General features: G+C 39.5%; 1 protein-coding gene across 2 annotated transcripts in view; it reads right to left on the bottom strand.

Annotated features, from left to right (window-relative positions):
• LOC128619035 (collagen alpha-1(XXIV) chain) overlaps positions 1-25,944 on the bottom strand; it is a 90,944-nt gene that overhangs the window by 4,625 nt on the left and 60,375 nt on the right. Inside the window, exons 29-56 of one of the 2 annotated variants that reach the window (XM_053642876.1) lie at positions 25,220-25,273; positions 25,072-25,116; positions 24,932-24,976; positions 22,246-22,299; positions 21,709-21,762; positions 19,337-19,390; positions 18,287-18,340; positions 16,501-16,554; positions 16,284-16,391; positions 16,147-16,200; positions 15,820-15,927; positions 14,567-14,620; positions 12,711-12,764; positions 12,521-12,577; positions 12,037-12,090; positions 11,808-11,861; positions 11,454-11,507; positions 10,834-10,887; positions 10,406-10,513; positions 10,000-10,107; positions 9,808-9,915; positions 8,703-8,756; positions 8,532-8,594; positions 4,924-4,977; positions 4,712-4,747; positions 3,918-3,953; positions 3,670-3,696; positions 2,447-2,500 (exon numbers count right to left, since the gene is read on the bottom strand). In XM_053642876.1, the coding sequence (XP_053498851.1) occupies positions 2,447-2,500; positions 3,670-3,696; positions 3,918-3,953; positions 4,712-4,747; positions 4,924-4,977; positions 8,532-8,594; positions 8,703-8,756; positions 9,808-9,915; positions 10,000-10,107; positions 10,406-10,513; positions 10,834-10,887; positions 11,454-11,507; positions 11,808-11,861; positions 12,037-12,090; positions 12,521-12,577; positions 12,711-12,764; positions 14,567-14,620; positions 15,820-15,927; positions 16,147-16,200; positions 16,284-16,391; positions 16,501-16,554; positions 18,287-18,340; positions 19,337-19,390; positions 21,709-21,762; positions 22,246-22,299; positions 24,932-24,976; positions 25,072-25,116; positions 25,220-25,273 (1,713 nt within the window). The remainder of the gene's footprint in view (positions 1-2,446; positions 2,501-3,669; positions 3,697-3,917; positions 3,954-4,711; positions 4,748-4,923; positions 4,978-8,531; positions 8,595-8,702; positions 8,757-9,807; positions 9,916-9,999; positions 10,108-10,405; positions 10,514-10,833; positions 10,888-11,453; positions 11,508-11,807; positions 11,862-12,036; positions 12,091-12,520; positions 12,578-12,710; positions 12,765-14,566; positions 14,621-15,819; positions 15,928-16,146; positions 16,201-16,283; positions 16,392-16,500; positions 16,555-18,286; positions 18,341-19,336; positions 19,391-21,708; positions 21,763-22,245; positions 22,300-24,931; positions 24,977-25,071; positions 25,117-25,219; positions 25,274-25,944) is intronic. The other variant, XM_053642877.1, reaches the window with a different exon arrangement.

Genomic DNA, 25,944 nt, shown 5'->3' with positions numbered 1-25,944 from the left:
GAGATGTATCGTATAAAGAGATGTAACGTATAAAGAGATGTATCGTATAAAGAGATGTAAGCTATAAAGAGATGTAAAGTATAAAGAGATGTATCGTATAAAGAGATGTAAAGTATAAAGAGATGTATAGTATAGATGTAAGGTATAAAGAGATGTATTGTATAAAGAGATGTAAGGTATAAAGAGATGTAAGGTATAAAGAGATGTAACGTATAAAGAGATGTATCGTATAAAGAGATGTAAGCTATAAAGAGATGTAAAGTATAAAGAGATGTATCGTATAAAGAGATGTAAAGTATAAAGAGATGTATAGTATAGATGTAAGGTATAAAGAGATGTAAGGTATAAAGAGATGTAACGTATAAAGAGATGTATCGTATAAAGAGATGTAAGCTATAAAGAGATGTAAAGTATAAAGAGATGTATCGTATAAAGAGATGTAAAGTATAAAGAGATGTATAGTATAGATGTAAGGTATAAAGAGATGTATTGTATAAAGAGATGTAAGGTATAAAGAGATGTAAGGTATAAAGAGATGTATCATATAAAGAGATGTATCGTATAAAGAGATGTAAGCTATAAAGAGATGTATCATATAAAAAGATGTAAGGTATAAAGAGATGTAGTGTATAAAGAGATGTATTGTATAAAGAGATGTAAAGTATAAAGAGATGTAAAGTATAAAGAGATGTATCGTATAAAGAGATGTAACGTATAAAGAGATGTAAAGTATAAAGAGATGTATAGTATAGATGTAAGGTATAAAGAGATGTAACATATAAAGAGATGTATCGTATAAAGAGATGTAACGTATAAAGAGATGTAAAGTATAAAGAGATGTAAAGTATAAAAAGATGTAAAGTATAAAGAGATGTATTGTATAAAGAGATGTAAAGTATAAAGAGATGTAAAGTATAAAAAGATGTAAAGTATAAAGAGATGTATCGTATAAAGAGATGTAAAGTATAAAGAGATGTAAAGTATAAAGAGATGTATAGTATAGATGTAAGGTATAAAGAGATGTAACATATAAAGAGATGTATCGTATAAAGAGATGTAACGTATAAAGAGATGTAAAGTATAAAGAGATGTAAAGTATAAAAAGATGTAAAGTATAAAGAGATGTATCGTATAAAGAGATGTAAAGTATAAAGAGATGTAAAGTATAAAAAGATGTAAAGTATAAAGAGATGTATCGTATAAAGAGATGTAAAGTATAAAGAGATGTATCGTATAAAGAGATGTAACGTATAAAGAGATGTAAAGTATAAAGAGATGTAAAGTATAAAGAGATGTATAGTATAGATGTAAGGTATAAAGAGATGTAACATATAAAGAGATGTATCGTATAAAGAGATGTAACGTATAAAGAGATGTAAAGTATAAAGAGATGTAAAGTATAAAAAGATGTAAAGTATAAAGAGATGTATCGTATAAAGAGATGTAAAGTATAAAGAGATGTAAGGTATAAAGAGATGTATCGTATAAAGTGATCTATGGTATAAAGAGATGTAACGTATTAAGAGATGTATAATTTGTACTGAATAATTCATGCTCAATAAGCTCTGTATCCCGGTCGGAATCACGGTGACGTCTGATGTTGCTTTCGTTAATTAATTTAAACTTCCATCACTCTTCACATCTCGTCTTTTCACCTCTATGAAAAATTGCAATATGAATTGTTTTTCCCTTTGACTTTACTATTACAATTAACAAAATGATCATAAAAACCCCATTTACAGTAGATGTCTGTCTCTCGCTCTGTCTCTCTCTCTTGGTCTCTCTGTCTCTCTCGGTCTCCAACTGTCTCTCTATTTTTGTCTCTATCTGTCTCACTCTCTATCTCTCTCTGAGTCTCTGTGTTTCTGCCTCTCTCTCTCCCCATCTCTCTCTCTGTACACAACTCTCTGTTTCTGCCTCTCTCTCTGTCTCACTCTCTTTGTCTCTCTCTGTGTCTCTCTCTCTTGGTCTCTCTCTCTATGTGTGTGTGTCTCTCTCTCTCACTTGCTTGTTCTTTCTCTCTCTCTCTCTCTCTCTCTCTCTCTCTCTCTCTCTGTGCCTCTCCATCTCTTGCTTAGTCTCTCTCTCTCTCTCTCTCTCTCTCTTGCTCTCCTTCTCCACCTATTTCGTTTGTAAATAATTATTAATAACAATGTATTCAATAAATATTAGTCTTGCATTATAACTTTTCTGGTTCTTTTTATTTGCATGTCCAGAATTTGCATAAAGCAGCTGTCTCTCTGTGACAGTGAAGCGAAGCCACGCGTCCTGACTAGAATCTCACATTTGACCTCCTTTCATGTCTGATTCAGATTTCCTCAGAAAGCCTGATGAAGATCCCTCAGCTGTGGTGGAAAAACTTTCAGAATAAAACAATGAAGTTATGAGTGTGTGTGTGTGTGTGTGTGTGAGGGAGAGAGAGACAGGCAGATGTATGGTTCGGTACCTCACGCACCGGTGTGTCGTATTCCACAGCCGTCGTCCTGGCTCCCACGCGTCTCTGTAACGTAACCACAACTCAGTCAAACACCCGGACCTCAGATCAGAGCTGCGTTAACCCGAAGAAGAAGGAACACGCCCTCACATCCTCGGACCACACATCTAATTAACCAGCTGCTGTATGTTCATTTCGTTTATCTGGTGTAGATCTGCGCCGGCTCGGTGATTTACACTAGAACCGTTTAACCTTGGATGTTTAAATAGCGTAGGTTTTCCTTTTCCCAGAAATCAGAACACTCATAACAATAACCTTGACACATCCCATTTGTCCTCACAGAGCTGCCAGAGAACTGGAGGCGCTCAGATACAATTCTGTAAATTTGGGGTCTATATCTGTTGTGTGTGTGTGTGTGTGTGTGTGTGTGTGTGTGTGCCCTTAATGTGCTGTCAGGATTGCTGGACAATCCCGCATATCAGTATGGTCGCATCCTGTAAACCCTACCACGAACTTTCCAGTAACCATCGTGACTCAACTTCACAGGCCTCAACCACACACACACACACATACACACACAGAAAATGATTCTCCTCTGAAGGTCAGCCAAATGTAACCAACAATGACTAGCTAATTGAATATTTATCTTTGACCTGGAGTGAAACTACACGTCTACGAGTAATCATTTCTCCAGTAATCAGCCTCCACTGCCGGCTTTATTTATTAAAACATTTCCATTCATCCTACTTCATTTCCTAAGAATGAACCTGTGCACCGTGGCAGAACGAGTTCTGTCGGGACCTTGCAGAGCCGCAAGTTGCACATCGCTACCCAACCCCACTCGGTCAGTCGAGAGCCGAGCAACACGCGTCGGCCGACGGAGGTAGATCCAGACTAGTTTTTTAAATGTGTTAAGTTAAATGCAGTGGTTCATTATCAACGTTGAAAAACCTCCAAGATGGCTCCCAAGTGGCCCAACAGAAAAGTGTTCGGACTATAGGCTGGCGGTCGTGAGATCGAATCCCAACGACGCCAGACTTATCCGTGGCCGGGGGGGTTCAAGAGAGCAAAGATGGCCATGCCGAACACTCTCTCTTCAGAGAGAGTTAATCAGAGTGACACTAGCCAATCATGGGTGTCTGTGAGCTCATGTATGTGTAGGCCTACTGTACGCTGTACTAGCATGAGGTTCGGGACATGGCCTTAATATTAAAGATGAACACAAGTTCTCTTACCGGTGGTCCTGGAGCACCAGGAGGACCCTAAAACCAAACAAAACAAACAAATCTGAGAAAACCGAAGTGTAGTTTGCTCCTCGATGGTTAACGCCAACACACAGATTCAAGATGTGAACACCTTCCATTTTACCGAATTTTAGAACTACAAGAAGCTACTAGTTTTACACATAAATATAAATGACGTATATAATAAAAGTGAAAAGAATGGTATTTAAAGGTGGCACTGGATGACTCGACTCACTTACCCTCGGTCCTGGAGTACCGCGTGGCCCCTGGGGTCCCTTTTGTGGCAAGAGAAAAAGTGAATACAACAACAACAACAACAACAACAGCAACAACAACAACTACCTTGCAGCTTGTCATGTTGCCAAAGCGTAAACTCCTCTGTCCTGAAGATGTTGGAAAACTTAAAGTTACGGATCTCCCTCTGACACTGGAGACTCCTTCCATAAATGTTAAGTAACGTATTCACCGCGTCAACAATTCTACACGTTTATAGAAACGATAACGTATTAAAGAATGAGCGCTTTAATATGAACTTGTGATTTGCAGCTGCACGACTGTCAGAGCGGCTGTTGTAGAAACCTTAACCTTCTGACCAATCAGAATGCGGAATTCAGCAGCGCTGGGATGCAAATGTGTTTTATGAAAGAGCCTTAGATCTGTGATGGAGCGCTGCTGCCCCTACAGGCCAGAATATAACACTGCAGCTTGGCTTCATCATTCATACCATTGTGTGTGTGTGTGTGTGTGTGTGTGTGTGTGTGTGTGTGTGTGTGTGTTTATTCAGTTTTTATTCCCAGCAGCAAGCGAGCCTACACTGATCTACAACTTAAACAACATGGCTCCTGTGATGAGGCCAAAAGTTGGTAAAATTGAAAAATGCCATCTTGTTCATATTTGTGATAGTTGTAACGTCTTCAGCCTTAATCTAAAATGTGGAAAATAATGAAAATGAAAGAAAAACTTTCTCAGAGTCTTGAGTCTTTACAGGTGAGATATTAAGATGATATTGAGGAAAGACAAACGAGTTTCTCACCATCTCGCCTGCTCCTCCTTTAGGACCCTGCAGACCCTGAGAGACGACACAAACACACACATGAGCTAAAGCAAATGCACAGAGAGAGAGAGAGAGTGTGAGAGAGAGAGAGAGAGAGAGAGAGAGAGAGAGTGAGTGTGTGAGAAAGAGTGAGAGAGAGAGAGAGAGAGAGAGAGAGAGAGAGAGAGAGAGTGCAACATGCAGCTACTTACAGGTCTTCCGACCGGGCCGATCATCCCGACTGGACCAACAGGACCTGTGAAACCCTGAAAATTATAGAAATGTTTAAGAATGCAGGCATGGCAGTATTTGAGTATGTAAGTATGAAAGTGTGCAAGCAGGTAAGCACAGTATGCAAGTATAAAAGTGTGCAAACATTTTTTTAAGTATGCAACATGGAAATGTGTAAAAATGAAAGTATGTGAGTATGAAAGCGTGCAAGTATGAAAGTGTCTGAGTGTGTAAGTATGTGAGTATGAAAGCGTGCAAGTATGAAAGTGTGTGAGTGTGAAAGTATGCGAGTATGAAAGCATGCAAGTATGAAAGTGTGTGAGTATGAAAGTATGTGAGTATGAAAGCATGCAAGTATGAAAGTGTGTGAGTATGAAAGTATGTGAGTATGAAAGCGTGCAAGTATGAAAGTGTGTGAGTATGTAAGAATGCGAGTATGAAAGCGTGCAAGTATGAAAGTGTGTGAGTGTGTAAGTATGCGAGTATGAAAGCGTGCAAGTATGAAAGTGTGTGAGTGTGTAAGTATGAGAGTATGAAAGCGTGCAAGTATGAAAGTGTGTGAGTATGTAAGTATGCGAGTATGAAAGCGTGCAAGTATGAAAGTGTGTGAGTATGTAAGTATGTGAGTATGAAAGTGTGTGAGTATGTAAGTATGCGAGTATGAAAGCATGCAAGTATGAAAGTGTGTGAGTATGAAAGTATGTGAGTATGAAAGCATGCAAGTATGAAAGTGTGTGAGTATGAAAGTATGTGAGTATGAAAGCGTGCAAGTATGAAAGTGTGTGAGTATGTAAGAATGCGAGTATGAAAGCGTGCAAGTATGAAAGTGTGTGAGTGTGTAAGTATGCGAGTATGAAAGTGTGTGAGTATGTAAGTATGTGAGTATGAAAGTGTGTGAGTATGTAAGTATGCGAGTATGAAAGCGTGCAAGTGTGAAAGTGTGTGAGTATGTAAGTATGTGAGTATGAAAGTGTGTGAGTATGAAAGCGTGCAAGTATGAAAGTGTGTGAGTGTGAAAGTATGCGAGTATGAAAGCGTGCAAGTATGAAAGTGTGTGAGTATGAAAGTATGTGAGTATGAAAGCGTACAAGTATGAAAGTGTGTGAGTATGAAAGTATGTGAGTATGAAAGCGTGCAAGTATGAAAGTGTGTGAGTATGTAAGTATGCGAGTATGAAAGCATGCAAGTATGAAAGTGTGTGAGTATGAAAGTATGTGAGTATGAAAGCATGCAAGTATGAAAGTGTGTGAGTATGAAAGTATGTGAGTATGAAAGCGTGCAAGTATGAAAGTGTGTGAGTATGTAAGAATGCGAGTATGAAAGCGTGCAAGTATGAAAGTGTGTGAGTGTGTAAGTATGCGAGTATGAAAGCGTGCAAGTATGAAAGTGTGTGAGTGTGTAAGTATGAGAGTATGAAAGCGTGCAAGTATGAAAGTGTGTGAGTATGTAAGTATGCGAGTATGAAAGCGTGCAAGTATGAAAGTGTGTGAGTATGTAAGTATGTGAGTATGAAAGTGTGTGAGTATGTAAGTATGCGAGTATGAAAGCGTGCAAGTGTGAAAGTGTGTGAGTATGTAAGTATGTGAGTATGAAAGTGTGTGAGTATGAAAGCGTGCAAGTATGAAAGTGTGTGAGTGTGAAAGTATGCGAGTATGAAAGCGTGCAAGTATGAAAGTGTGTGAGTATGAAAGTATGTGAGTATGAAAGCGTACAAGTATGAAAGTGTGTGAGTATGAAAGTATGTGAGTATGAAAGCGTGCAAGTATGAAAGTGTGTGAGTATGTAAGTATGCGAGTATTAAAGCGTGCAAGTATTTTTATTTATTTATTTTTTTTTCGTTATTTTGTCTTTAATTTATTTATTCATTTTCATATGGTTCATTTACATGTGATTCATTTACATGTGATTCATTTACGTATGATTCATTTACATGTGATTAATTTTCATGAATTTCATATTCATGAGATTCATATTCAAGTGATACATTTTCATGTGATTCATTTACGTATGATTCCTTTACATGTGATTCATTTTCATGTGATTCATATTCAAGTGATACATTTTCATGTGATTCCTTTACGTATGATTCATTTACATGTGATTCATTTACTAATTTGCTTCTCTTTAAATCCAGTTTTAGACTGTGATATTACAAAGGTTTTTCCAGATTATTACTTGCTACACTATATGAGATAACCCCAGTAAAATTGCCTGAATTCTATAATTATAATTTGTTCACCATGTTAGGTTTAAATCCTCTAAAAACAGATTTGCAATTAAATAACATTACATCCTTCAAAGCATCGGCATGTTCTGTTTACTCTCACAATCCTCCAAACTCCCACACCCAAAGTCTCCATAAACAAATGAGACAGCAGTGTATCCTACAAAAACCAAACGTTGTCCACAATGTGAAAACAACTCGGAGAGTAAGCTGGACTAACCAACAAAATTACCAAGACTGATAAACAGTCTTCACACAATAATAAATATAATGTCCTTACCTTTTAAAGACTTGTAACAAATAATATAACAGTGTAGCACGTAAAGCCGAGGAGATAACACTAATAAAATTAAATAAACAGAAACTCTAACCCGGTCAGAGCATCAAAACAGAGAAGCACATTAATACAGAAGTAAAAGTAAAGTATGCGAGTATGAAAGCGTGCAAGTATGAAAGTGTGTGAGTATGAAAGTATGCGAGTATGAAAGCGTGCAAGTATGAAAGTGTGTGAGTGTGTAAGTATGCGAGTATGAAAGCGTGCAAGTATGAAGTATGCGAGTATGAAAGCGTGCAAGTATGAAAGTGTGTGAGTATGAAAGTATGCGAGTATGAAAGCGTGCAAGTATGAAAGTGTGTGAGTGTGTAAGTATGCGAGTATGAAAGCGTGCAAGTATGAAGTATGCGAGTATGAAAGCGTGCAAGTATGAAAGTGTGTGAGTATGAAAGTATGCGAGTATGAAAGCGTGCAAGTATGAAAGTGTGTGAGTGTGTAAGTATGCGAGTATGAAAGCGTGCAAGTATGAAAGTGTGTGAGTATGTAAGTATGCGAGTATGAAAGCGTGCAAGTATGAAAGTGTGTGAGTATGAAAGTGTGTGAGTATGAAAGCGTGCAAGTATGAAAGTGTGTGAGTATGTAAGTATGCGAGTATGATATGGGTGCGAATGGAGGTATACTGTACAAGTACAGAAACGTATGCAAGTGTGAAGGCATACATTTATGTATATTTTTTTAAGTATGCAAGTATTAAAATGCAGTAGTAGTGAAGATATGCAAATAAGGAAGAGTGAAAGTAAAGCCGCTGTGAGAATACCGGAGTGAAGAAAAATCTACAATATAAGACAGTTCTGATTTGTGTATTACTTTTTTAATCACTGTGTACTTCTGTGCGTGTGTGTGAGTGTGAGTGTGTGTGTGTGTGTGTGTATGCGTGCATGTTTGTGTGTGTGTGTGTGTGTGTGTGTGTGTGTGTGTGCGCACTATTTCATACTTTTAATGTTTATATTATTAGAAAACAGGGGGAGGGATGAAGGAAAATAAAAAGGGAAACTAAAGAAATAGAAAAACGATAGAGTGATGTTCCTCACCAGTGTACCCAGCGGTCCTTTGGGTCCTGGAACTCCAGCAAAGCCTAAATCTCCACTCGGACCCTGGACCCAGCAAACAATAATAATAATAATAATAATAATAATAATAATAATAATAATAACAACAACAACTTCAACAAGAATGCTAATGATATGTGTGTGCCTATGTACCTTCGGTCCTGGGAAACCCTGAAGTCCTAATATGCCTGGGTCTCCAACTTCCCCCTGCACACACACACACACACACACACATACACATACGATTGACAGCCGAGCTAAGCTGATCTGGACCACACACGTCTGGAATGTGTGTGGAGTCTCAGCATCACCATCATCTTTGTGTTCTGTAGGAAACCTGAGAACTTTCTCTTCCCCTGAACTCGTCCGTCTCTAACACTAGCAGTGTCTCTGAGCACTGAGGAGTGTGTTTAATCAGACACCGCTCGCTGCTCACTTATTAGCCTGAGCAGATTTAGTAGCTTCGACTTCTGGAGAAGTTTAAAAAAAAAAAAAAACAAGATAAGCGTGTTTTTTTAAGGGTTTGTCTGGAGGGGAGGCTGGAGTTCAGTCCTACATCAAGTATGCTACATTGTAAAATGCCACCACACATGTGGAATAGTGTGCTAGTATGCAAGAAAGCTAGTATTCTAGTAGGTTAATATGCACGTATGCTAGTTTGTAAAAAAAAAAGAAGCTAGTTTGCAAGTTAGCAAGAAAACTAATGTCTTAGTATACAAGTAAAAAATGCTAGTAGGCTAGTGTGCCAGTATGCACAAAGTATTCTAATGTGTTAATATGCAAATATGCTAGAATAGCAGTGCATTATTACGCAAGTATGCTAGGATGTAAAAATGCTAGCATGCAAGTAGGCCAGCATGTAAGAAAGCTTGTATCTTAGTATACAAGTATGCTAGTATACCAGTGCATTATTACACAAGTGTGCTAGCATGAGAGCTAGTATTCTAGTGGGATAATACTGTATGCAAGTATGTACACACACTATTATGAAAGCATGCAAGTATGCTAGTAGATAAAGTAGCCAATAAGCAATCTATTAGCAGTTGGTTAAAGGGCAAGTGTGCTAATGTACAAAAGTAAGCTAGTAGAGAACTATGGAAGCGTGCTACTATACTAGTGAGTGTAGTAGTCTGCAGGTAGTATGCAAGTATGCAAGTTGCTTGTACGCCAGTATTAACTGGAGTTACCCTAGTATTAAAAAACACTGCCGACTAATAGCTGATGGTTCATAGATATTCAACTGGAGTTTGGCTCTCACCAGTTGACCTTTGACCCCAGGATCGCCCTTTCTGCCCTGGTCTCCGGGGGCACCCTGCAAGCCCTTAGCACCTGCTGGCCCCCTGTCGCCTGACAAACCCCTCTCTCCCTGAAAAAAGCAAACAGAGGTGAAATGGTCATACAGGTGAACTCAAGGAAGGGTTCGAGAAGAGAAGAGAAGAGAAGAACGTACCTGTATCCCAGGCTCTCCTCTGTCTCCAATCGGACCAGGCAGCCCGACCTCACCACGCGGTCCAGGAAGTCCCGCACTCCCCTCGATGCCCGACGTGCCATGCTGACCCTGTCAATCAAAACAGGAGACTTGTCATGTTACCGAGAAACCGCAAAGAAGCGTAAACTCCTCTGTCCTCCTGAAGACATCGGAAAAACGCAAAGTTACAGCTTTACCTCCGACACTGGAGACTCCTTCCGTACACGTTCAGAAAGCTTCACGATATTAATGATCGATACGCGTTTTGAATTAATGTGCAGTGTGAAATTAGTTGTTGCTATAGGAACAACATACTGTATTAGAATGAATGCATGAATAGAAACCTGAGATTTGCTTCTGACCAATCAGATTTGAGAATTCAACTTACTGTTTGACCAATCAAACCAGGCAGTCCTGGTAGCCCGGGCAAGCCTGGAGGACCATCAGGTCCTGGATATCCCATCATCCCCTTGGGCCCTGGCAAACCTACAGGTCCCTGAAACACACAACACACTCGTCACACACGAAACCACCCATTTCCTCAGCACTCCGTTCAGAAGCCAGCGTCACTTTAACTAATTCACATCATCTGTAGCTGGTGTTAGTTATCCAGTTAACTAGCTGAATGTTCGGAAGAGATTAAACACTTTGTGGCACGCCGTTATAGGAAAATAACCACCGACAGGACAGGGTGGTGCGATGAAGCGCAGTGACCGTTACCGCTCTGAAGGTGATCATTTCCCTGTAACAGCACGTCCCCGAGTGTTTTATTCCTCTTACAGCACAGCGACTAGCATAACAGCCATAAACACTTACCTCTGGACCAGGAGAACCCGTCTGACCCTGAGCACCATTCTTTCCTGGCTGTCCCTAAACACACACACATACACACACACACTTTACCAAGTACTATCATTTATTTGAATACAGTTATTCAGCCAGTTACCTACCTATCTATCTATGTCTCTTTCCCGCTCTCTCTTTCTAACTGTCCATCTGTCTCTATCTATCTATCTATCTATGTCTCTTTCCCTCTTTCTCTCTCTTTCTATCTGTCCATCTGTCTCTATCTATCTATCTATCTATCTATCTATGTCTCTTTCCCTCTTTCTCTCTCTTTCTATCTGTCCATCTGTCTCTATCTATCTATCTATGTCTTTCCCTCTTTCTCTCTCTTTCTATCTGTCCATCTGTCTCTATCTATCTATCTATCTATCTATCTATATTTAACAAAGATACTGTATATATTGAGAATTTTTTGAACAAAAGATCAAAAGTTTAAACAATAAAGACACAGCCTTTCTCTTTTTCACAGCCTTCTTTGCTCATAATGGAGGGCGCTGTACATATCTCTTTTCCTCTTTCTCTCTCTACCCTCTCTATCTATCAATCTCTCTCATTCTTTCTTTCTCTCTCTCTCTCTCACACACACACACCTGAGTTCCTTTATCTCCTTTAGGTCCTGTTTCTCCAGACAGTCCAGGTAATCCCTAAAAACGAACAGGTAAATATTTACTGATGTAATGAAAAAGATCACAATACAAAAGCAAATAAAAACATTTGTGGTTGGTTAGAACGTTACCACTGCATGAAAAAAATTCACTCCATAATTACTAAAAAGGACTGAAAACATTTAATGATCCATATTAAAAAGCAGATCTGTTCTGGTGTAGTAAAGGTACATGTGGTTATTCTCCCGTTATTTAGACTGTGTTCTGCGGATTAAAATAGTAAAAAAAAAAAAAAGAAACCATTTCGAAAGGAATTACAGATTAAACTCGTGTACTCACTGGCGCTCCCTGCTGTCCCACTGACCCTCGAGCACCGGTGACCCCAACGTGACCCTGAAACACACACACCCACATTACTCCACATCTCCTCGTCTCTCGTTCTGTCTCTCTACGAGATTAACTGGGGATTGAAAAACCATTCATTTTACAGGAAACGGATCAAAAATGAATCTGGGATTAAATTTATCCTGGGACAAACCTGAAGTCTTTGAAGACGTCTTTTACTCACCTGATATCCGTTGTCTCCTGGGTCTCCTCGGTCACCTCTCTCACCTGGAGGACCCTGTCCAGACACACACATACACACACACACACACACACACAGACACACACACACACACAATTCCAGACATCTAACAGCACCATGTTATGTAAAATACCAGCAGATGTATCACGACTGACTTTTTTTTTTTGACAGGAAGTAGAGGTTGTTTAAAACATTTTTCCATGTTGCTATTTATAAATAAATTATTCTAACAGGTTGACTTATAATTCAATTAAAAGATTAAATATTTCATTTACTTGCTAATGTATGTTCAGCATGATACGTGATGAAATCAAAAGTGACGTTCAGACATGGTGTTCAAACTTGGTTATGTGATCATTTTCTAACATTTTATTGGTCGATAAGGACCCGGCTGACACGTAGCGAGTTTGGTAAACAGGAAGTAGTGGTGTGTAATGATAGGAGGTGTAAGGAGATCTAGACCTACTGGTTCACCTAAGGGCCCCGGCGGTCCTGGAGTCTTACTGTCCTCTCCTGGATAACCCTGAGGAAACACACGCACACACACACACACACACACACAAATATACTGCAGTCACAAAGTAGTGCCACAGCCAGCACATGTTCACATTCCTGCTAAAGAAATAACATACACAGATCTGTATGACACTACTTACCTTTTCACCTTTAGGTCCTGGGGGGCCAGGTGGACCGGGCTTGCCACCATGACCCTAAATTCAGAAAAGATACAGAAGGAAAGAAACATTACACAAAACTCTAGCTAATGTTCGGAAACCACGACCGTTCGTTCATGATTATAGTTAAATGCTAACATCTTGTGAAGTTTATTGGCAAACTCCTTCATAAAACACTTTGCACTGTTGATTATTTTTTATCCTATTCCTGTTACTCATGTTGTCTCATTCTTTAGTTATATTCGCCTGTTTCTCAGAATGTGAAGAACAGACTTGCGTGTTCCTTGGTGGAATGTTCTCACAGATCAAAAAAACCCTTCCTGTGAACTTTGGTGTTTAGAATTGAGCACAAAACCTCTTTTCCAACAGGATGATGGACCAACACTCTGTGGACAAAAAGTATGTGCACCCCTGACCATCACACCCATATGTGGTTCTTCTTCAAACTGCTGCCACAAAGTCTGAAGCACACAATTGTATAGAACGTCTCTGTACGCTGTAGAATTACAACTTCAGAGGCCCAAACTTGTTCTAGGATGACGATGTTCCTGTGCACAAAGCGAGCTCTATGAAGACGTGGTGTGAAGGTTGGAAGAAGGTTGAAGAACTCGAGTGTCCTGCAAAGAACCCGGATGTCAACCCCACTGAACAGCACTTTGGGATGAACTGGAACTGAAGCCTCCTCACATCAACATCAGTGCCTGATTTCAACCTCACCAACGCTCTCATAGCTGAATGTACACAAATAATAAGTCTAGAACGGGACGTTCAGCAAGCACATATGGGTGTGATGGTCACGGTTAGGGCCATCAATCTTTCCCAACATGTCAATTCGTTTGGAGATGTATATAAAATTTTATATATTTTTTAATAATTCATAGAAGGTATTATATACTCTAGTCATTCCAGACATCCAGTTCATATGCAGTCTGTAAAAATATTATTGGCATTACTGATCTGGACAGGACTTAAATCCCAGAGATGCTCCGGTAATAATTATATTGCATTACCTCACCTACACATGGAAGACTAATCCAGGACGAATGGGACTTTTGGGACAAATTGCAACCGTGTAAAATTCACACAAAACCCACAGAATGTCACAGTTCTTCCAGAACAGTCTATATTGCATGCTCAGCATAACATTAGCAGAGAGGACTAACAAACATAACATTCCACTAGGAATTTCAGACCTCAGAAATCAGATGATCTGATGGGTAACCCATAAAAATCCAATTGTGGTTGGCTTGGGCAGTGGTAGCTCAGTGGTTAAGACGTTGGTCTACTGCTCAGAAGGTCACGAGTTTGAACCCCAGCATTGCCAAGTTTCCACTGTTGGGTCCTTGAGCAAGGTGCTTAACCCTCAACTGCTCAGATGTATAAATGAGATAAATGTACGTTGCTCTGGATAACAGCGTCTGCCAAAATGCCGTAAATTTAAATGGATTGTGAGTTAACAATACCGTTAGTGAATAGGTGCCAAAATACTCTGACACTTCTGAATATCCTCTGCAATACACAGGTGACACAGATTTTCCGGAATGTTGAGTCAAAAGTCAAAATGTGAGGAAAATCCTGAAAATCTTGTAAGAGCCTTGTTGTTTATATTCTTCAAATGTATATTTGAAGAATCTATGGTTAGGCCCTGGTGTGGATCCGAGTGTGCGTGTGGAGGACTTTGGTATGTTTGGTATGAATTATTTCGAAGAATGTTTCTGTTTTTATTTTTGCGAGTTTCTGTTTTATTAATCTGCCATACCGTGCGAGGAATCCCTGGGGCGATTTAGCATTTAACCGTGTGTGCATGTTTGTTTTCAATAAAAGCAAAAGTAACTCACTGTGTACCCTTCCATTCCTGGTTCCCCCTGCGGTCCCATAACTCCGGCTTGACCCTGGACGTAATGAAAAAAACACATACACACACACACACACGAATGAAAAACGAGTTTGTGTTTGAAATAAGACTGCTTACAGCCACCTGAAAGTTCTCTTTATATCTAATCCCAGGTTCAGAACCAACACATTCCTAGAAACTGAGTCTCTTTCTGCTGAAATGAGCTCGGAAAAGTACGTTTTCTGTCCAAGTTGGAGAAGGGTTTTGGTGCGTGTATTTCTGCTTCTCCTCGGTGTGTTCATCACTGTGTACAGAAGAAACTGATTCATGCTTAGCATGCTAACAATCCTTAATGGATTTACTTTAAAAAAAAACAACAACATAATATCCCATTAGGAGTCTTTGATTCAAGTCCAGACTCTGTTACTGTTTACACTAGCTGGAGTCTAACAGCTAAAAGGTCAACAACATTGTTGGATCGAGCTCTGGTTCTGATCTTTGTCAAGTGTTTCAGCTTTTAAGGGGAAAAAAAACTCTGATACATTGGCAGCTTTGTGAGCTGTTCTATTTCCAACCAGAACTTTGAGAAGAACTGAAATCCTAACAGACCTTAGATCTGTTTTGCTTGAACCACTGACATGAGACTAGAAAAAATACACCAACAGCACTTAAAGCTATTTTTTAGCTAAACTGGATGTTTCTTCTGCATCTATGAACATTTAAAGAAAAAAAAATGGACATGACGTCAGCATCCTAAAAGCTTAACTGACTCACAAGTAGCTACAGGCTTTATAGTTAAGGGTCATAATCAGAGTCTTAAAGTTAGTATTTACACGTTCAACCCGGGAAGTTACTCGTATTCAGAGTCGGGTTACGCGGTTGCTTCGGTTGATTCTTCAATCAAATGATTAAGATTAAGATTTTTGTTGAGCAGACGAATCATTACTGGGGTTTTTTTTCCATTAGGGACAACATTGTCATATTTATGTATTTACTGGCCTTGAATTCCGGAAATCACTCATAAAAAATGGACTTAAGTTGAAGGTTGGAATCGTGCGCAACCAAGACATGCCAAAATTAAAAACAGACATCGCCTTTTCTCGGAATAATAGTGACTTTTACATGGATTAACCGAAGACAAACAGGACATTGCCTGGTAATTCACCTATTCTACAAACTGAAATGGAGGAAAAGAAGGAAGGAAGGAAGGAAGGAAGGAAGGAAGTGATGTAATCAAGAACACATTTAGGTACTAACCGGTGGTCCTCTGGTTCCACGAGCTCCTTTTAGTCCTCGCTCTCCTTCTTGTCCAGTTTCGCCTGCGGAACCCATCTCACCTGGCTGTCCCGCCAGACCGTGGTCGCCCTGATACAAATCAACACAATGATGGCGTCTCAGTGGTGAGTGTTTAAATGTCACGGTTGTCTCCCGTAAGCACTTCATGTCTCTAGTCTAGCTCGCTGGGATGCAAAAGCTAACCACTGACTCCTGTCCAAAAACAACAGCCCAGGTAGCAGAGACTGGAGCTGTTTTGTTGTTCTTGTCCGTCATGAGTCGTACAGTAAGTCTTAAATCATGCTTTACCTTCTTTCCATGACGTCCACGTTTGCCTGGTGAACCTTGTTTTCCTTCTGGTCCCTAATGCAAAGAAATCATAATTAGTGTGAAAGAAAACTAGAAAACATAAATAAAATCTATATTTCGAAGGCTCATGCACTCACCGGGAATCCTTTTACGCCGGCGTCTCCAGGTGGTCCTGGAGGTCCGGGGTCACCGACCTCGCTCCTTTCACCGGGTTCTCCCATAGCACCGTGGTCACCTTGTTCACCCTGGAGCAAAAGCAGAAGAACCACTAAACCAATTAAGGTGCAGTTAGACAGAATAAAAATGTCAAGGAATGGAAATGAATGGAAAAAAAAAGTTTGGTTGTTTATTGACCTTTGGCCCATCCTTTCCTTGAGGTCCATCTTCTCCTGCTGGACCTGGAGGCCCCTGACAGATACACACACACATTAAAGAGAAAAACTCTTAAAAGCATTCCATTACCATAATTTAAAAGCATTCCATTACCACGGATGATGAAAATCAGTCAAGTTTGGGCTTTTTTGAAAAATATATGCCCATGCATTATAATGAGGCCTGTATAGAGTCATGAACCTCTAATTAAAGCGCATCATCAAATTTCAGGGAAGGTATGTATTTTTAACCTGACAGGCATTTTAACAGTGACGCATCATCATCATAATCATCATCATCATCCACCTCCTCCTCCTCCTATGGTGGAAAATTATGAAACATTCACAATATGGCACCTGTAAAGTCACCTGATGAGACATCAGATGAGGCTCAAATTTGGTTTAAAGCAGACCTTCTAAGAGGATTGACATTTTTTTTTACATTTTTAGAACAATGTAGAAATATTGTTCATCATTACAGCCCTCATAAAGCTGCTTTCACCCTTGCCATTTTCCTCTCGACCTCCAGTCAAGTTGCAGGTTGAGAAAAACAAATGTGGAGGACAAAGTGATGGTGAAAAAAGAGTCTCGTACGCTAGTGAGTGATTATGAGGAGATTTACAGCATGCTGAATGGAAAATATTCTCAACATTTCAACGCCGCTGTAACTAAAACCAACAGTGTGTGTATGTTTTGGTTGTTGAATGGTTGAACAAGCAGGCCACATTCTTTAAATTTTCCCTAAAACCTCTAAAACTACAGTGAAGACAAACAACGTCCTCAAAAGAAATCTAATCTAATCTTGAGAGCAAGCTGGGCTGTTATGGTTATTATATAAAGACATTTTATATATTGACATTTTTGTTTGTATAAATGCTAACATGCTAGCTAGCTAAATTACCTGTAACATTAGTCTTCAGGCATCCATATTACCGATACCTAGCAACAGGTGATAATTTAGATGAACTTAGCTGAACTGGTAGTGTTAATCTTTCCTTATATTTTAGCTACATTTGTAGCTATATAAGTACTTTTGAATGAAGTAGACTGTGTGAATTACACTGATTAACCATAACATCAAACCACCTGCATAATACTGTGTAGGTTCACCTTGTGCCACCAGAACAGCTCTGACTCTAAAGGTGTGCTTTGGTATCTTTGGTATCTTCTGGTATATTTGGTACCAAGATGTTAGCAGCAGATCCTTTAAGTCCTATAAGTTGCAAGGTGGGGCCTCCATGGTTCACAAACGTAGGTGTGAAAGCAGCCCGAGTGCACACATTTCATAATTGGTAAATGGTCAGCACTTATATAACCTTAATGGTTCTATAAAAAAGGTGGTTTACACTGTTTCTCATCCACACACACACTCACACACCAGTGGTAGCAGAGCTGCCATGAGGAGCAACTTGGGGTTCAGCGTCTTGCCCAAGGACACTTCGGCATGTGGAGTCACGTGGGCCGGGAATCGAACTGCCAACCCTACGATTAGTGGACAACCCGCTCTACCACCTGAGTCACAGCCGCCCTAATCCAAACTAAAACCTTCACTCAGTTCACAAGAGAGTTTTTCTTCAGTTAAAAACAGCAGGATATCAGTGCCAGTAATATAACGCACCATAAGCAAAAACACGAGGATTGACTGAGTTATGGTGTATCAGTAGAAGATCAGACAGTGCGCATGAACACACAAAGTCTTCGAGGGAAAAGAATAAAAACACAGCTGAGGCCTTCAGACCTGTAATTAAGGAGCAAGAATGTGGACTCACCCTTACGCCTTCTTGCCCTTGCTCTCCTTCAGTACCCGCAGGTCCGATTTCACCCTACAGGGAAGAGAATCAGACCTTCCATGAGTGAACAGAAATGTCCAATAAAGACTATTTTCCAGAATAAGACACACTGCTATAAACTTACCCTGTACAGTACATTTCAGATTCCTTTCTCATGCTATACCGATCGACTAAATATATCATCGCAGACATACACACTGCACACGACACGACAAAACATAGTCTGGGATTAGTTCCTGTTAAAAGATGCAGCTTGTCGTGTTACCAAGAAATCACAAAGTGTAAAAAGAATCCTCCGTCCTGAAGGTGTCGGAAAACTTAACGCTACAGGTGTTACCTCTGACTGTTACAAAGCGCCGACACTGGAGCGTGCTAAATAAACCATTTGAATGATTAAGAGACGTTTTTTAATCCGTTTATGTGGTGCATCCACCGTACGAGTCCCTGTGGACGAGCTGTTACTATAGAAACGATAACGTATCAGAACGACCGCGCTAATTATGAATAAACCTGCGCTACTGTCAGAGCCACTGATATAGGACATGAATCAACACCTTCTGACCAATCACAATCCAGAATTAAATTCCGCAACACCTTAACTGTACTCCATTTCACTTTTGTAAAGTAAACATTAAAATGACTTTGCGTCATTATTTATGTCAGGGTACATTTTACAATAAAATGTAATAATTTATTCATTATTTGGTTATATTCCAGGTGCATAATAATAATAATAATAATAATAATAATAATAATAATAATAATTTGTAAACATCATCGCCTTTTTCTGTTCTAATATAAAACACCTCAGTCAGCTGTAGATGAAGGGTGCCATTACTTTTCAGCATGTTTTCTAAAAAAATCATCTGATGAGATTCATAAAATGGTTTATGGTAAAATAATTACATTCATGCTAACTCATCAGTCGAATAAAATTTATGCAAATCATTTCAACAGTTCTACAGGCTTCCAGAAAAAGCGCTCTGATGTTGCACTTATTAGCACTAGCATGGGTTTAGAACTCCTTACCTTGGATCCAGGTTCTCCAGCAGGTCCCTGTTCACCTTCAGGTCCTGGAGGCCCCTGCCAGAGAAACGCACAGCACTCATTATAAAACACTGCACCTTTTCCTCTCAAGACAAAAAGGAACTCTCATGAACTTCAGTTTGCTAGTAATTCTATTAAATAAGCTACCCATGAAATAGTATTATAGTAAAGTGTCTGAATTAGCATTACAATAAACAAATTAACCCACAAACCAGCCTTACAGTAAACAGGGTAAAACATGACTAGCATTATGTCACGCTGACTCACAAACAGGCTAAAAGGTGAACTGGCATTACAATAAACACATAGTGCTATAGTAAAGAAGCTAAACCGTGAACTAGCATTACAATAAACACATAGCGCTATAGTAAAGAGACTAAAACGTTAACTAGCATTACAATAAACACAAAGTGCTATAGTAAAGAGGCTAAAACCTGAACTAGCATTACAATAAACACTGCTATAGTAAAGAGGCTAAAACCTGAACTAGCATTACAATAAACACAAAGTGCTATAGTAAAGAGGCTAAAACCTGAACTAGCATTACAATAAACACAGTGCTATAGTAAAGAGGCTAAAACGTGAACTAGCATTACAATAAACACATAGCGCTATAGTAAAGAGGCTAAAACGTGAACTAGCATTACAATAAACACATAGCGCTATAGTAAAGAGGCTAAAACGTGAACTAGCATTACAATAAACACATAGCGCTATAGTAAAGAGGCTAAAACGTGAACTAGCATTACAATAAACACATAGCGCTATAGTAAAGAGGCTAAAATGTGAACTAGCATTACAATAAACACATAGCGCTATAGTAAAGAGGCTAAAACGTGAACTAGCATTACAATAAACACAAAGTACTATAGTAAAGAGGCTAAAACGTGAACTAGCATTACAATAAACACAAAGTGCTATAGTAAAGAGGCTAAAACGTGAACTAGCATTACAATAAACACATAGCGCTATAGTAAAGAGGCTAAAACCTGAACTAGCATTACAATAAACACAGTGCTATAGTAAAGAGGCTAAAACGTGAACTAGCATTACAATAAACACATAGCGCTATAGTAAAGAGGCTAAAACGTGAACTAGCATTACAATAAACACATAGCGCTATAGTAAAGAGGCTAAAACCTGAACTAGCATTACAATAAACACAGTGCTATAGTAAAGAGGCTAAAACCTGAACTAGCATTACAATAAACACAGTGCTATAGTAAAGAGGCTAAAACGTGAACTAGCATTACAATAAACACAGCGCTATAGTAAAGAGGCTAAAACGTGAACTAGCATTACAATAAACACATAGCGCTATAGTAAAGAGGCTAAAACCTGAACTAGCATTACAATAAACACAGTGCTATAGTAAAGAGGCTAAAACGTGAACTAGCATTACAATAAACACATAGCGCTATAGTAAAGAGGCTAAAACGTGAACTAGCATTACAATAAACACATAGCGCTATAGTAAAGAGGCTAAAACCTGAACTAGCATTACAATAAACACAGTGCTATAGTAAAGAGGCTAAAACGTGAACTAGCATTACAATAAACACATAGCGCTATAGTAAAGAGGCTAAAACGTGAACTAGCATTACAATAAACACATAGCGCTATAGTAAAGAGGCTAAAACGTGAACTAGCATTACAATAAACACAGTGCTATAGTAAAGAGGCTAAAACGTGAACTAGCATTACAATAAACACATAGCGCTATAGTAAAGCGGCTAAAACGTGAACTAGCATTACAATAAACACATAGCGCTATAGTAAAGAGGCTAAAACGTGAACTAGCATTACAATAAACACAAAGTACTATAGTAAAGAGGCTAAAACGTGAACTAGCATTACAATAAACACAAAGTGCTATAGTAAAGAGGCTAAAACGTGAACTAGCATTACAATAAACACATAGCGCTATAGTAAAGAGGCTAAAATGTGAACTAGCATTACAATAAACACATAGCGCTATAGTAAAGAGGCTAAAATGTGAACTAGCATTACAATAAACACATTGCGCTATAGTAAAGAGGCTAAAATGTGAACTAGCATTACAATAAACACAAAGTGCTATAGTAAACAGACTAAAATGAGAACTAGCATTAAAATAAACACAGCGCTATAGTAAAGAGGTTAAAACCTGAACTAGCGTTATAGTAAACAGATTAACCCACAAACTAGCATTAAAAAAAGAAATTAGAAACAGCTACCATTACAAACATTTTAACTTAATTAGCTGACAGTGTGAGTGAGTGTGTGAGTATGTGTGTGTGTGTGTGAGAGAGAGAGAGAGATAGAGAGAGAGATCGCTGCACTTATAAGCATTATTATGGAACGCTGTGTGTTACCTCAGATCCTTGCTCTCCGTCTGCTCCCAGTTCCCCCGGTGGCCCTTTAGGTCCCTAATGGACAAATCCAGCATTAGATTGAAATCTCGGTTACGTAACTCAGCACTCAAACACATTCCATTATTCTGCATAACACAGACACACACACACATGGCTACATGTTAGATCTCAACACTCTTAGCAAAATAAATATGATTGAGGCAATATTATTGTGAAGAGAGCAGTTGTCATCGCCAAATTATGTTGCAAACACAAACCCGATAAAGGACATAACCTTGGGGAAGATGCCGTGTGTGTGTTCTGATGTGTATATGTGTATGAAAGAATGAAAAAACAGTACGGCTACTTCAAACAGCTGCGGTGTGTTTTTACAGCAGACGGAGCAACTAGGGGCCTGTCGACTGATTACATGTTTAGACTAGCTGACACACACACACACACACACACACATAAAACGCCAGTAGGAAAAATCCATGCCCCTGCTCCCAAAACCACCAATTTGGCCTAATATTTATGAAACGAGGCTGAAATACTCACAGGTTCACCATGAGGTCCTCTTTCACCAGAACTTCCAGGTGGACCTGCAACACCCTACAAACACACACACACACACACACAAACACACATTACATACCTGCATACATACACATATCTGGGTCATGACCATATTGACTATTTTTGTGTAGATAGGATCTCCTTATCCAGGACATTATAAATTCACAGATAAGAGGAGAAGTATGCAGTGAGTGTGGCTGCATGCTGTCAATTACAGGAATGTGAGATTGAGTTTGAATCACTAAAACTGGAGCTACATGTAAACAATTTCCACACAAGAAACCATCAACTAACATTTTTCTGAAGTTTAATGAAATTATCATAAATAGGACAGGAATTCTGGAGAGCATGAGAGATTTTATTTTTCAAGAAGGAAGAATATACCCTATACTGTAGCATTAGTTGTTTCCAATGACAAAAGTATGAGGAGCAAAGATGTGGAAGTCTAGAGTGAAGAGGAGGAAGAAGTCAGAACAAGTCCCAGAGTGAAGAGGAGGAAGTCCCAGAGTGAGGATGAGGAAGTCTGAGACTGAGGAGGAACTCTGAGAAGGTACCAGAATGAGGATGAGGAACTCTCAGAGTGAGGAGGAAGTCTGAGAAGGTCCCAGAGTGAGGAAGATGTCTAAGAAGGTTCCAGAGTGAGGACAAGGAAGTCTCAGAGTAAAGAAAAGGAAGTCCGAGGAAGGTCCCAAAGTGAGGAGGAAGTGAAAGTCCCAGGGTGAAGAAGAGGAAGTCCCAGAGTGAGGATAAGGAAGTCGTAGGAAGTCTCAGAATGAGGACATGGAAGTCTGAGGAAGTCTGAGTCTTCCCAGGAATGTAAGCTATCATGAAATGAGAGCAAGTAAAAGAAAATCCAAGTGTGAGAAGAAGGAAGTCTGAAAATAAGGTGCAGAAAATCCAAGAGCGTTGGAGGAAAGACGTGGAAATCAGAAGAGAGTAATCTGAGAGTAAGTGCACAAAATGGCTTTCAGGGAACTGCCTGGGATTTTAAAGCTTTGTGTAAACATTCTGTGGGAAAGCAGAACAGAAGTACATCAGGAAATTGCACGACAGCTAAAGTGAAACATGATTCGGTTTAAATGTCCTTGCTTTTGACTTTTTAAAAGTAAAAGAACGTGTGAACTGTGCTGTTCTGCGTTTCATTACGCTGTAGTGAGATACAGTAAGTTGTACTGCGGTGTATTCAGCCATGCTGTGTTCTGCGACGTTGATTATTTGTCTGCGAGAAACCAGCCGCATGCTGTTAAACCACCAGGAAATGACTGCAGCCTGTTTCTCAGACTCCTCTCAGATGTGTCACCAGCACCACTTCATATGTTTTCCTTTCATCCCTGTTTACATGGCTCATTATCATCTACAGGATGCACTGAATCTACACGCAACCCGCTCCCATTACCACGGTGGGATAGCATCATGCGAAACCGGACCTGGAAATCTGTTCCTGATGATTATTATTGTGGAACTCTTATCTCTTTCAGACATGGGAACTGGCTGGCCACGAGGAACAGAAACATCCGTTTCTGTTCCGCAACGTTGCTGTATCCGCAACGTGTGGCCTGGCGGATAATAAACACTTGTTTTGCCAAATGTGAAGCCACTGTGAATTTTGAGGACTTTGTTCAGGAACATAGGAAGAGCTTGTTCTTTCATTCATGTTAACACGTGTGCACTAAATCAGTAAATCTGCTTACTGCTGTATTGCACTTTCTACCTTATAATCTGTTTTTTTTTGTTGTGCACTGACAAGTAAAATTAGATGTCCGAGCAGGAAACACCAAATATGTTTGACTGATTTGAAAACAAAGTGTGTACACTAGTCTCAGTTGCTCTATTTGTGGCACTAGAGGGCGCTGTGGGTCTAAAAGCATTTGGAAAGTGTAAGAGAAGTGGGGATACGATGCACTGCATCCTCAGGCTATTAAAAGTCTATTAAAAGTTTAGTATAACATACACACACCACCAGCGCTAATGACTGAGAGGGTGTGCTGTAAAATGACAGACTCCGTCTACTTCCTTCTACTGTACAGTCAGCAGTTCACATGGCACCATGTGATATAAGACTGGAATACAGGGGAAATGGAGCAATAATGACAGAGTGAAGGCAAGGTTTAGTAAAAAGGTTTGAGAATAAACAGTTCCCGTGTCCGTCACTGTACAGTATGTAGTGCAAGTGCATTAAGTGGTTAAGGACAGTCCACTAAGCAACTGTCCAAAACTACTAATGCAATGTCCTCCTGATTGTCAAGTGCAGGACAGTAGGGTGTCAGATCATTCTTTATTACTTGACGTTTTTTCATTTTCAAGACTCTGGAGCCCTATTAAGATGGGATTAGTTTCGCTGGATGAAAACAAACAAAGGATGGATAACCTTCTCACAGACTGCGTCACGCATGATCATGTGGTCATGTTATGGCTGGACGTTCACTCAATCCCATCAATTAACAAATCAATCCCATCCTCATTCTTTAATAAATTTAATGTAAAATAAATACGCTAGTACCTAAATAAAGCAAAGCCACATATATATATATATATATATATATATATATATATGTATGTATATATATATATACTGATGCCCATATGCTGACAGAATTGAGGTACGAGTGTCATAATCCGGAAAATACGGTCTCGCTACATGAACTGGAACTGTTGGATGTGGACGTACCGGTGGCCCTGGAGAGCCTCGTTTCCCTGGACTTCCTGCTTTGCCCTGCAAAGACACACATGGATCACAACAGCACTGTGGTATAAAAATACAATATTTGATTTGATCAGTATCATGCAGCACTAAGTTGATGGACTTACAACAAACCCCGTAGCTCCTTTCAGGCCTGGGCCGCCCTTTTCTCCCTGTATATAGCAAAGTAAATAGCTTTGTATTGAGTTAAGACAAAAACAACTGAAGTGCGTCGGTATGTGGGGGTGTGTTTGATATTATGAGTAGTATTAGTACCTTGATGCCCTCTGGACCTGGCTCTCCGGGTGGTCCATCGGCTCCTCTTGGCCCCTGATATGAACAGAAAGAAAAAACAAAAACAAAAACCTAGCAATAGGTTCTTCAGTTTGACTCATTTACAAGGGAACCCTTGTAAGTTCTATGTAGATCCCAACCATCAAGGTGTAAGCAACCAGAAGCTAGCAAATACGCTTCAGTAACAGTTAACCGGTCTGTGTTGTGGTTATCCAGGACTGGAATCCCCAATCCTCAGCCTAGCACAAGGCTAATAAAAGTATTAATAGAGAATCCCCTGGAAATTGTACCGATTTTCCATCATCCAGGTCAGTGAGACTGCATCATATTAGCAAATCTACGCAAAACCGCAAGCTGCCATCACAATTACTTACTACTACAAAAATATGCTTGGAAAAACAGATCCCAAACAAAAAACCAAGATGATCCACGCTTGAACTTAATTTGCTTTAGAATCTAGCCTAAGACATGGAAATAAACAGGAAAGGAAGTCATGCCACAACGTCATGCTTAAACAATCCAACCATCTGTGCTTATGTGGTAAGCGCTACCATGTGTGTGTTGTACGTATATAATAGTATAAGGGAAAACACACACACACACACACACACACACACACACACACACACACACACATATAAATGAAAAGCTTCCTGTACAATCAGATAGAAGATAGCTAATGATGTTATAAACTGGGGACCCGAGAC

The sequence above is a fragment of the Ictalurus furcatus genome, chromosome 15 (assembly GCF_023375685.1).
Source record: "Ictalurus furcatus strain D&B chromosome 15, Billie_1.0, whole genome shotgun sequence".
Classification (NCBI taxonomy): domain Eukaryota; kingdom Metazoa; phylum Chordata; class Actinopteri; order Siluriformes; family Ictaluridae; genus Ictalurus; species Ictalurus furcatus.
Note: the sequence above shows the minus strand (reverse complement) of the source record. Positions and strands in the feature narration are given on the sequence as shown.